Source organism: Triticum aestivum, chromosome 2A, assembly GCF_018294505.1.
Source record: "Triticum aestivum cultivar Chinese Spring chromosome 2A, IWGSC CS RefSeq v2.1, whole genome shotgun sequence".
Lineage (NCBI taxonomy): Eukaryota > Viridiplantae > Streptophyta > Magnoliopsida > Poales > Poaceae > Triticum > Triticum aestivum.
In genome coordinates, this window is record NC_057797.1 from 750,677,374 (window position 1) to 750,689,843 (window position 12,470).

The 12,470-nt window shown below is 49.9% G+C and overlaps 1 protein-coding gene across 3 annotated transcripts; it reads right to left on the bottom strand.

The window, feature by feature from the left end:
* Nucleotides 1-5,984: 5,984 nt before the first annotated feature.
* Nucleotides 5,985-12,054, bottom strand: LOC123190855 (transcription factor TGAL6). Of its 3 annotated transcripts, none has more exons than XM_044603589.1 (8): nucleotides 11,795-12,054; nucleotides 10,762-10,876; nucleotides 7,930-8,176; nucleotides 7,779-7,847; nucleotides 7,515-7,574; nucleotides 6,952-7,404; nucleotides 6,653-6,871; nucleotides 5,985-6,563 (listed from the first exon to the last, which is right to left on the bottom strand). In XM_044603589.1, exons 2-8 carry the CDS (start codon nucleotides 10,812-10,814, stop codon nucleotides 6,405-6,407), a joined length of 1,260 nt encoding a protein of 419 aa, XP_044459524.1. In that variant the 5' UTR covers nucleotides 10,815-10,876; nucleotides 11,795-12,054; the 3' UTR covers nucleotides 5,985-6,404. The 3 variants fall into 3 exon arrangements, with proteins under 3 accessions (XP_044459524.1, XP_044459525.1, XP_044459526.1); XM_044603590.1 differs by having other exon boundaries at nucleotides 10,762-10,896; nucleotides 11,795-12,032; XM_044603591.1 differs by lacking the exons at nucleotides 10,762-10,876; nucleotides 11,795-12,054 and adding an exon at nucleotides 8,897-9,098.
* Nucleotides 12,055-12,470: the final 416 nt, after the last annotated feature.

Here is a 12,470-nt window from a genome sequence, read left to right on the forward strand (position 1 = left end):
GGCTTCAGTTAGCAGCAGTAGCCAAGGAATTGCTCGATCGGGTTCAGTTAACAGCCATCGATCGATCACTCGGGTTCAGTAATGCGTAGCCTGCAGTGCAATCGCTCGGGTTCAGTTAGAGCCCAACGCCTCGCTCGGGTTCAGTTAGAGCCAACGCCTCGCACACACGCGCGTACGTGTACGAGAGAAATGCGCATCGCTCGGCCCCCGACCTCCCACCGTAACCGGGAACTCCCCGAAATTTTCCTCCCCCTCGCTTCTACCATGGTTTTTTCCGTCATGGACGGCCCAAAGAATGTCATGCAGCCGCGTCTCCGGCACGCCTAGGACGAAAAGCCCATTTTCTGTCATGATTTTTTGTCATAGAAGTAGGATCCCACCACATCTATGATGATACCGGGTTTTGTCACAATTATCGTCATAGAAGTGTCGTATGTATGACAGAAAAAAATTCGTTCAGCCCAAAATGTCACGGATGTGTCTTTTTTTGTAGTGTGAGTAAGTATCAAAGAAGTCTTCACCTTCCTTTTGGGTATAACCCTTAGCCACGAGCCGAGCCTTGTACTTTTCAATAGTACCATCAGGCCTAAGCTTCTTCTTGAATACCCATTTACATCATATAGGTTTGCACCCATAAGGACGATCAGTTATCTCCCAAGTTTCATTCGCTAAGATGGAATCCATCTCGCTACGAACCGCTTCCTTCCAGTAGTCAGCATCTTCAGATGCATAAGCCTCTGAAATAGAACTGGGAGTGTCATCTATGAGATACATAAGAAAATCATCACCAAAGGACTTTGCAGTCCTCTGTCTCTTGATCCTAGTAGGAACTTCATTGTTTTCCTCCACAGGACTTTCAAAGTTTTCCATCGAAATGGCGGGTTTGGTAATTGTAACTGGTTCCTGATTCGATGAACTAGGCATCTCCTGATTAGATGAAGTAGCCATATCCTTCATGAGAAAGATATCTTCAAAGAAAGTCGCATCATTCGACTCCATGATCGTATCGACATGCATGTCAGGTACCTCAGATTTTACAACCAAGAATCTATAGGCTATAGCCAATGCTATGAAAAGCATATCCCAGGAAAACACAATCCACAGTCTTTGGTCCAAGCTTCCGCTTCTTTGGAATTGGAACATTGACTTTCGCCAAACAACCCCATGTTCGTAGATAAGAGAGTTTTAACCTTTTCTTCTCCCATTCCTCGAATGGAGTTATCTCTTTGTTCTTTGTGAGAACTCGGTTTAGGACATGACATGCCGTCAATATCGCCTCCCCCCACCATGCCTTGGAGAGACCCGATGTGTCTAACATGGCGTTAACCAAATCAATTAGAGTACGGTTCTTTCTTTCGGCCACCCCATTTGACTGAGGTGAATAGGGAGGCGTCCTCTCATGGATTATACCATGTTCCGCACAAAAAGCATCAAATTCATTGGAAAAATACTCTCCACCACGGTCGGACCTAAGCCTCTTGATTTTTCGATCAAGTTGGTTTTCCACTTCAGCTTTATAGATCTTGAAAAAGTTCAAAGCCTCATCCTTAGATTTCAGAAGATACACACTGCAGTATCTAGTGGAATCATCAATTAACATCATGAAATATATCTTTCCACCTTTTGTCAACACACCATTCATTTCACATAGATCTGAATGTATGAGCTCTAGTGGTGCAAGATTTCTCATTTTCATAGTCGTGTGAGACTTACGAGGTTGCTTAGCTTGCACACACACCTGACACTTAGATCCCTTGATAGTGGTGAAGCTAGGGATTAAGTTCAACTTTGCTAGTCGTGACATGCAACCAAAATTAACATGACAAAGACGTGAATGCCACACATTGGATTCACTATTGTTGCAAATATGATTAACAACTTTATTGCAAACGTCTGATAAGGATAAACGAAACAGACCTCCTGACTCATAGCCTTTACCAACAAAGGTTCCATACTTGGATATTACAAATTTATTCGACTCAAAGACAAACTTGTAGCCATCTCTACACAGAAGAGATCCGCTAACAAGATTTTTATTGACGGAGGGGGCATAATGCACGTTCTTCAGCCGCACGATTTTCCCCGAAGTAAACTTCAGATCGACCGTGCCAACACCACAAACAGAAGCACTTGAACTGTTGCCCATCAGCACGGTTGAAGTCCCTGCAGTCTGATAAGACGAAAACATAGAAATATCACCGCATACATGCACATTAGCACCCGTGTCAATCAACCAATCAGGAGAATGACATACTGAAAGAACAGTGGGAAATATACTATACCCAGCATCCTTCATGTTAGTGTCTCCAATGACAAAATTAGCGGTCTTGCCGCCTTTCCCAGGATGACGCTTGTCATAGTGATTAGGGCAACTAGGAGCCCAATGATCAGGATCCCCACACACATGACAAGCACCTTTCTTCTTATCATTCTTCTTCTTGAAGTTCGTGTGTTGCACAGCCTTGTTCTTCCCATCAAACTTGCCCTTGTTCTTGAACTTGTGGGGCTGGAAGTTCTTCTTCTGTACCAGATTGGCACTAGATCCTCCCTCAATACCTCGAGCACGTGTGTCCTTTGCTCTCGCCTTTTCTTCCACATCAAGAGTGCCAATGAGATCCGGAACGGAAAACTCCTGCCTCTTATGCTTCAACAAGGTAGCAAAGTTCCTCCACGAAGGAGGAAGCTTAGTGATGATACCTCCGGCGACAAACTTGTCCAGTAGCATACAATTGAAGTGCTCATGTTCTCTAGCAAATTACTGTATCTCATGAGCTTGCTCAACCACGGAGCGCTCTTCAGTCATCCTGTAATCATAGAATTGCTCCATGATGTACAGCTCAGTGCCAGCATCCGAGACCCCAAACTTGGCCTCGAGTGCATCCCACATATCTTTTCCATTATCAATTGACGCATAAGCATCAACTATGTTCTCACCAAGAACACTCAAGAGAGCAACTTTAAACAGAGTATCCATTTTCTGAAAGGCTTGTGCATGTTGAGCCTCAAGCTCCCCTTCAGGTTTGCCCAGAGTGGCATCATAGCAACTCATGGTTTGAAACCATAAGACTGCTCTCACGAACCACCTCTTATAGTGGATACCCTCAAACATAGGAGGTCTCATGGAAGCAACAAAACCACTTGGTGTAAATTGCCTATAATAAGGTTTTTGGATTGTTGGAAATATGAGCAATTTACCGAATGATTTTATTAACAGAAATACTAGATAAAGCATGACTAATATAGTAGAGGTAAAACAAGTCATGCATTCGGACAGAGAGAAGGTAAAGAGCATCTGCATATATGAACTTGAACTAAACACATCTAAAACATACACTAGATGAAGTTGCATATATGAAGTAGAACCTAACACATGTAGGACAGAAAGTAGAGCAAAGAAGTGTGTCATGACATCTAACAGAAAGAGCAAGAACACGTACGGGACAGCAGCAGTAGAAGTGCTGGACTTGGGATCGGTGTCCTCGCCTGCGATGTCGTCGAGGAGGTCGTGGACGTCGGGAAAGAAGTCGTCGTCGGGGAAGTTGTCGTCGACGACCGGATCATCCGTGATGAAGCAGCTAGTAGTCGCGCTGAGCGCTCCCCAAAAACATTATCACCCTTCTCCCGTACAGGACTCAAAAGGTGCGGCTTCGGAGGCCTACTGTCCCGACCTGCGGTGCGCGCCGCAAGCCGGGATGGGGAAGATCGTAGCAGCAGCGCAGTGCTCAGGAACTTGTGGCGAGAGGAGGAAGAGGTTCTGGTGCATCTCTCTGGGAGGAGCGACCTCCCTTTTATAGGCGAAAGAGAAGGAGGCGAGAGGGCAGCGATGGGAGGCGAAACAAAGAGACGGAGGTGAAGCGAACAGCCAGCAGCCGAAGGGCTGCACCGTTCGCATTCGAACTCCACTTTCGCAAAAATCTTTTCAGCTTCCATGTGACCTTTCGTATGCCCGTAGTGCGTGGCAAAAATTTAGATATCGGCTCATTCCCGCAACCCGCGGCGCGTCGCGTCGTGACGAGGCGTGGCGTGGCGAGGCGGGTGGCGGAGGAGGAGCGCGCGTGGATATCCCTCTTGTTCTCATGCTCATACAAGTGATGAAAGAACCTCCCTTATAAGGAGGTCCAACTCCCACTAAACTAGCAATTTGGGACTAAACTTTAGTAGTATCCCTTGCCTTGCACAAATGGGCTAAGTGGGCCTTTAAGATTTATTATGAATTTCTGAAATAGTTATTGGGCTGCCCAAAATAGACTAAATTCCAGCAAGTTCTACCTATGTTTGATGTGTGAACTGGGTAAATGAGAAAGAATACCATCAAAAATGACATGTCTATGATCAGAGATTTGAAATCCTAGAATGCCTCGAGTAGCAAGTCTAACAAATATGCACACTTCTTTTGACAAGGAAGGGCATATGTCTCCATCTGCATTCTAGTCTCGAAAGTTCACCTCTCCTTGAATTTAAATGTTATGTACAGGTGACTAACGATGCTTAACCAAATGCACATGCATGGAGCCCATCTCAAGGTGGAAATGAATTATATCCAGACCTAGAGCAGGGATTTCATGGTTCCTTGAAAGATGCTTCTTTTTTACTGTGTAGATTATATTTATCAACTCCATGTCCAGGATGTCAAGACCACCCATAGCCGTCTGTCGACATACAAAGTCCCACTTACATTTTGCTCCTAACACTTAAGGGCATTTCTAACCGATCCCCTAAAGATAGTGTAGTATCCGATGGAGTAAACCGGACCTAACTGTTCCCCTATATATAAAGGAGTAAAACAAATTTCATTTTCGGCCACCGAAACACATTCCTTTGGTTCTTTATTTCATACAACGACATTTTGATACAAAGAAAACAAGAACCATAATTAGACATTTTAAAAGATATCAAACTTTCATAACTGCTCCCACTAGTTGGATTAATATCTTTTCTATGTCTTTATTGTTGATCTGTAGCTTCGCGAGCTTCCACACTTCTTTCTTCCTGGATTCCAAAGAAGTAGATGTTGCTTCGCATCTGGTCTCATCTCTAGTCTTTATTCCAGCAATGAGTGCACGAGCATCTATCAATTTTCCTGCTATCAATAGATCGATGTAATCTTCTTCTCAATACCAAAACTTGCATTCATCCTACACACAAATTAGAGCAACAATGAGCCACCGAAATGCGTCGAATTTGGTGAACAACCTAATGAAAAGAAACACATACATGATCTTTTTTGCACTTGAAGAACACCCATCTGGGATATTCCGGCGTGGTTGAAACTCGGCGCACCACCTGCCGCGGGCAATCGTCGCACTTTATGAACGACAACGGTGAGCCGACGAGCTGTTGGGCCAGCGCCGAGCCCGGGTGACGGTTCGGCATGTCTTTGCCGGCGAACCGCCGACGGGAGAGATCGGGGTGGCTAGAGGCGGAATCAATACCTGCATGTGGCGCGGAGGCGTTGCCGAGGCTGTGCAATCAGGTACCCGACCAATCCATGGCAAGGTGCAGTCGCCGGCGGCCGGATGCGCCAAATCCAGCGGCGGACGCGAAAGCCACAGATCTACCGGTTGTGCGCCGTCGACGGGGCGAGAGGGCACCAATCTGGTTGGTCAAGGACCACAGCGGAGGGTAGTGGGAGGGGCGACACCGGCGAAGATGTGGCACGGGAGTGGAGCGCATGAGGCAGAGGAGGAGAGTGGACTTTTTACTCAGCCACCGAGTGGTGGAGTAAGGGAGGCGGGGCGTGGCCGAGGATAATTTATGCTCCACTAGCGCCGATTGGGGATTGGCTAGGTGCCGGTTAAAGGAGTAAAAACCCACGCCTCTAATCAGTTATTGGGGACCGGTTAGAAATGCCCTTATTGGATCCGGCCCAGAGGAGAGGTCATTGCAATTTGGTAATAGACTTGAAGGTACCTTCAAGTAACACAAGCTATGCGAGGTGATACATGGATTCAGATGCGCAATACTTGGAGCAAATCTGAATGTGCTTTAGCAAAACATTTCCTCCATATACGATACGATCAACACTAATCACAAACAATTACACATGATATATACCGGATCACAAGCGCTACAATTCCTCCTTGTTTTCTTATAGCAATTTCATCGCTACACCATCATCATCATCATCACACCAAAACATGTATTTACACATCCTCGATCCCTTGATCCGGCCACCTGATCGACCTTAATTACCCCGTCATCGTCTGGAAAACAAGCAAGCACGCACGTACCTACGGCGCGGTTCTGAATGCCTACCTCTTCCTCCCTTCAACCCAGCGAGATGGATCTCTTCGTCCTCCGCTGGCCAGCAGATGGATGGATTACTACGTACGTACGTACTAACTTCTTCTGCGCCATCATCGATCTCTCTCTGCTTCCGCCATTGCTACGTGATCGAGCACAGCTTAGCTTATGGCAGACTCGTGCGGGCGGGCCGCCCAGAGCGTGCTGAGCGCGCGGAGGCGCTGGAAGTAGTCCCCCAGCACGAGCAGGCCCTTGGCCGCCTGCCGCGTCGTCAGGATCCTGTGCATGTTCTGCAGCGTCTCCTGCCGGAGATGGTCCGCCTGCAACACCCACGACGACAATGCCATAAGTTAATCTTCAGAGTTTCAGATCATGGATGGGTCGCCGGCGGCGGCGCCGATTTAGGTACCTGCTGCACGAAGCCGACGAGGCCCTTGAGCTTCTCGATGGCGCCGGCCATGTAGGCGTCGGGGGCGGCGAAGGGGTCCGTGAGGGACTCGGCCAGCGTCTGCTGCAGCTTCTGCATGCCCTGCGACAGCGCGTCCTCCGCCTGCGCCGACGTCAGCTGCAGCGCGTACACCGCCACCGACTGCGGCTCCGACATCGGCTGCAGCTGCGGGCTCAAGATCTGCGTGCCAGCCACACACCGGTCAACCCCCGACGACGACGATAACAACGGCGATCATCTTTCCGACGATAACAACGTACCTTGAGGACCTCGGAGGGCCGGAAGCCGCCGATCCAGAGGAAGAAGCGCTCGGCGGGGGACCTCCAGAGTCCCGACATGACGCAGAAGACGTCGGCCTGCGCGGCGGCGCCCTTGACCCGGAAGAGGTTGTCGTAGTTGGCGAGCCCGGTCTGCACCATCACCTCCAGCTCCAGCTCCGACGTGCCCTGCCCCGGCTGCAGCGCGCTCCGCAGCTCCTCCGTGTTCCGCTTCTGATCGTCCACCCAGTGGCCGTACGCGATCTCGAACGCCGCTACGCCGGGGTCCATCATCTGCCCCGCGGCCGCGAATCCGAGGTGGCCGGCCGAGCCCCCGCGATGCAGGCTCGTTCCCGGGTTGCCCCCGTACATGCCTTGCTGCTGCCTGGTGCGCTGCAGCTCCTGCTCCAGCTGCGCCAGCTTTATCCGGCTCGACTCCAGCTGCTGGATGTAGGCCTGTGGCGAAGGAAGGAAGGAGCACAACAATGGCGTCAGTGAGTCGCTGTTGTGAATCATGCCATGGCTTCCGATGTTCAAAATAATCAGAATGCTTATAGGTACTGTACCTTTTTTCTGAGGCGACTTTTCCGGGCAGCCTCTCTGTTCTGTGCAAGTCTTCTCATGACCTGAGCAAAATCATCTCTTATTAATTTATATGTGCAACAGTGTCATTTCCCTCTTGCAAGAATCAATCAGATTAGCCTGGGAAATGGACAACTGAAGCTAATTGTACTTTGGAGAACAGTAATCTCCTTTGCCCAGCACATTTAAGGAAGACTAACTATACAGTAGCATGCAGTTTAAGATGTGATGGAGCGATTGATGGTTACCTTTTCTTTGGGCTTGCTCGCTCCCTGATCGGCCGTCTCCAGTTCGTCCATGTGTGGATCCTCATCCAGCTGCAGAGACCACACCAAAATGAGTAGAGAGAAAGCGTGAACCAGCTGAGGAGGAGCCAGCGAGCATGAATCTGTCGCGTACCCCTGGGTGGTCGAACTTGGCGTCGGGCTCCATGATGCTGGACCCGCTGGTGGCCTGGCCGCCGCTGTCCACCTTGTAGGGCTCGCTGCTCCACATGCCCAGCGCCGGCTGCTGCTGCTGCTGGTGTTGGTGGTGCTGCTGCTGCGGCGGGGCGCGCTCGTACATGGCCATCCGGAGGGGCGCCGGCGCGTACTGCGCCGCCGCCGCCGACGTCATGTACTCCGGCGGGGACGCGCCGCCGGTGCCGCTGAAGAACCAGGATAAGAATCAGCACACAGGAGTTGCAAGCAGGGGAACTGGGATGGACGTGCGTGGGTACTAGGTACAGCAGCACTAAGCTACAACTAGGGGGCTAGGCCGGTAGGTGGCAGGCGCAGAGCGCCAGATAGATATGCTCCCGGCGTGAGCTGAGCCGAGCGCCACAGAGCTAGCGCAGCGCCGGCGGTGCGACCGAGCTGACAGCGTACGCAACAGATGATATATGCTGCTGGGCCGGTGACCCGACGACGATGCTCGGATCTGCCGGTGGAGGGAGGCGATGGAACGCGCGCACGAGGGAATCCGGGCCGAGGAGTGGCCGCTGGTCACCGGCGGGCTGGAGTGGTGGAGGTTTGAGCCTGGATGGAATCTGGAGGCGGAATCCGGGGGCGCGTAGCGTGGCGTGGACAGGAGGAGAGCCAGCGCGACGGGCGGGGAGTGGGCGCGCCCCGCGGCCGGCCCGACCCTTTTGGCTGTGTCCTGGCCTTTGGCGCTTGCAAAGGCGGCCGTGAGGTGGCCTTGGCCTCTTCCCTTGGCGCCCCGGGACAAATGAAACGTCGCCACTTGCCGAGGGTTTACTTCACTTACGTGCCCAGAGCGGCGACGCCGACGGCGACCGGTCCGGTCCGTTCATCACCGTTGACGTCACGTCGCACATAATGCTTCCGTAGTATGTAGTAGAATGAACACAGCGATGGCACCACCATACCTTCCGACGCTAAAGGCCGAAGCTTAACCGTGCGTGCCCGTGTTATCACGTCAAATCCGAGCCCATGTAGCGTCAAGGCCGCCATGATTCATCGGCGACCACCGCGGCGAGGCATGCACGGTGGAGGGATGTCTACCACTACTTGGCATGCAGGAGCTCCACGAGTAGTGGAGGATTTTTCACTGCTGTTGCTACTTGCTACTACTACCGGGCGGGCCAGCGCACACGGGAGAAAGAAGAGAAAGAAAGAGAGAGGAGGAGGAATCAATCAACAATGGTGCTCCAATAATTGGCGCCGGAGCGGGAGCGGGGCCCTCCCCCTGGCTTTCGCGGCAAAAGCCGAGGCTCGAGTTAGGCCTGTCCGTCCGCCTATCCGCCACTCCAGCACACGACGCAAGGGTCTCTATCTATTTCCATGCCCGGCCGGCCGGCGAACCCCACCGGCCACCGCGCACCAACGACACCCGGCCGATCTTGCGTCCAGGTTCACCGGCCCGGCTCCGCCGTGCTCACTTGCAGCCTAGGTTCCCTGCGTCATATGATGCTAAAAACTCAACACGTGTCCCGGGAAGACAGACCAAGGGAAGATTGCTGATTGGGTGGTCAGTCAGTGAGTTGGTGCTGATCCAATGGCGACGCACTCACACACCGGCTCACTGCTCACTGCTTTCTCCTCATCTTCTCCCAGTGCACCCCGCACCATTTTCACAAAAAATTCAGCGACACTACCATGGCCGGCCTCGTCGTGCCCGCGCCGAGTCAACTCTCTATGAGCATCTCCACCAGGCCAGAGAGACCCGATGCCAAAGCCAAACGCATGGCTATCACTCCTCACAAGACAACACCGAGCGATCACTCTTGAGGAAAAAGCACGAATTCAGAGTTTCAGACTAACCTACTGTGGCCTTAAGCGCAGATTCAGGCCAGCACCAATCACCGGCCGACGACGTGACCTGTTGACAAAAACTCTGTCCGGCATGCTAGCCTGCGTTTCTACGGTCGCTATTAGGCGGAGGGACAAAGCAGAAGGGAGCATCTCGCCTCCCCCTCATGCCTTCGGAGAATCGGCACAAGGGTATCTCCCTCTAGCTAGTTCGATGTGCCATTTCGATCCTAAGCATGGTGATTCTTTCTTCTTCTTCCCTTTTCTTTTTCAGGGCTCCTCACAACCATGCTGGTTAACACCTGGCAGTGCATGCTTTGCTTTGCTAACACACTCACTCACTGAACCACTGCTCGCTGCTTTCCCTGATGCCAAACTCATGGCTCTAACAGGACTCGCGCCGATCCTTGACGCGCCCCCTGTGCGGAAAACGGCTACCGTGGCATGGGGTGCAAAGTGCAAATTGGGAGCAGGAAAACCTTTTTCCGGCAGGGGGTTTCTACGGCTGTTAGGGCCACAGTAGTATTATACTTTCAGAGAAGAATTGGCACAAGTTATCTCCCTAGCTTGATGCACCATTTCGATCCTAACGTGGTGATTCCTTCTTTTCTCCTTTCGATGGTGCTTAGTCTAGGATTTTGCTTTGTTAATGCTATTATTAAACTGACATGATCTCACTTTGGAGGGATGCACTAGCCCACTTGCCAGCTCCCACCGGAGACCATCAATCAGTTTGCATCACCATCAACAAGTATCAAATCTAATGCAAATTGCCGTGCAAGTGCGCGTTAATTAATTATTAAGCGATACTAGTTGCTAAGTCTCCTCTCTGCCTGCCACCTTGTTTTTCTATTACAGAGTTCAGACAGACTATTAATGCAACAGCTGTGACTATACTATTCATGAATTCACAGAGGAGAATCAGATGGAAAAACTGTGTAGGAGAATTAAGAGGAACGGATCAAGAGAAATAGATACGCACCTAAGCTTGTGGATGTTGAAGTGGTCTTCCAGGTACCCAGGGTAGAGCTCCATTGTGTCCTCAATCCTTATATCATGCTACCTGGTTTGATCTCCCTTTTAGCTAGATGATACACCTGAATTGATCACCTCATATCTGTCAGATGGCGAACAAGAATTCATTTACCAGAAAGGGGAAAAGGAATACGAGTTGTGTGATTCACGAGTAGTCAAAGTTATTATGCGGTCTCTAAGGTTGTCTAGTGCTGCAGGAACATGGAGGAAGATATGGTCATAGAAAAATACGCCAACGAGGATACATTCCTTTGGGAGATAACATATACTCCCTCCGTTCCTAAATACTTGTCTTTCTAGACATTTCAAATGACTACTACATACGGATGTATGTAGACATATTTTAGAGTGTAGATTCACTCATTTTGCTCCGTATGTAGTCATTTGTTGAAATGCCTAGAAAGACAAGTATTTAGGAACGGAGGGAGTAGAAATTTGAGCAATTGTTCGAGCCACTTTATTCCGGCTATGTAAATATTCCCACCAACGTATGGTTTAGGAGAGCTATTCCAGAGTTATTGGAGAAGCGAATATGGTTACTTCTGTACCATTGTACTAGCAATTTGCAGTCCCATTCAGGGTAAGCAAAACAAACAACAAATTAGACAAGACTAACAGAGCTTTAAATAATTATTAAGCATGACTTAGACGGTACGGCTGTTGATGAGAAGATGAAATCTGTCTGGGCACCAAGAACTTTCATGTCTTTCTTCCACTACAGCAAGAACTAAAATAGATACACAAGCCATGTATTTGCAGGCTGTACTATGATGTTTTTTCTTGCCACTAAGATGGTAACTCCGACAGAGACCTTACTTATCATTTTTGGATAAGAAGACCTCACTTATCATTAATCATAGCCCACAGTAATAGCAGCCAAGAGGTAGGACTGAGCTTGATCTTGACTATATCAGAAGCATACTCAAGGAGCAAACAAGCAAACAAAGTCAACAGACAAAGAAGGCTGAGAAATTCAGTACCCGGCTGCGGTCTTCTAGTCGACGACAAAGGAGGATGGCTTCCTTCAAACCCACAGCTCCACAGCGAAAAACTCGATCGGCGAGCTTCGAAGCACAAGAGGGAGACTCCTCCACAGATGTGGTCTGGCCGAGCTTGAGAGGGCACCAAGTTGGGCAGATGGAGTGATGCGGCGTTATATAAAGAGGCAAAGAGCCGAGCCGGCTGCCTTCTGTTGGAAAGGGGGAGCCAAAGTATAAAGAGCCCTTGAGTATCTAATATTATCACCTGGGCCTCCCCTCTCATGCTTAAGGATGCACTAATTATTCTTTCCGTAAACTAGTTGGCTATGTGCAGAGTTGCTTGCACACTGGGACTCTTAGATTACTTCAGCGCACACATCATCGATCACCTAACCAGCCAGCCTAGGGAGGAGAAAGTGTGCTCATGATTCTGACGGAGGGGAAAGATGGTAACTTTCAGGTGTAAAAAGAAGCTTGAGAGCTTTTTTAAGCCTGTGTTTTTGTTTCAGGCACACACATATATACACACTTGGTTGCTCGGACGGATCGACACATTGGCGGCTCAATAATTTCAGGTTGCGCAGGTGATTGGAACTGCCAGGGAAAGGCATGGCATCAAGAAGCTTCCTAGAACATTATACTAGAAAACCACCGAGCAAAGACGGTTAAGTGATAC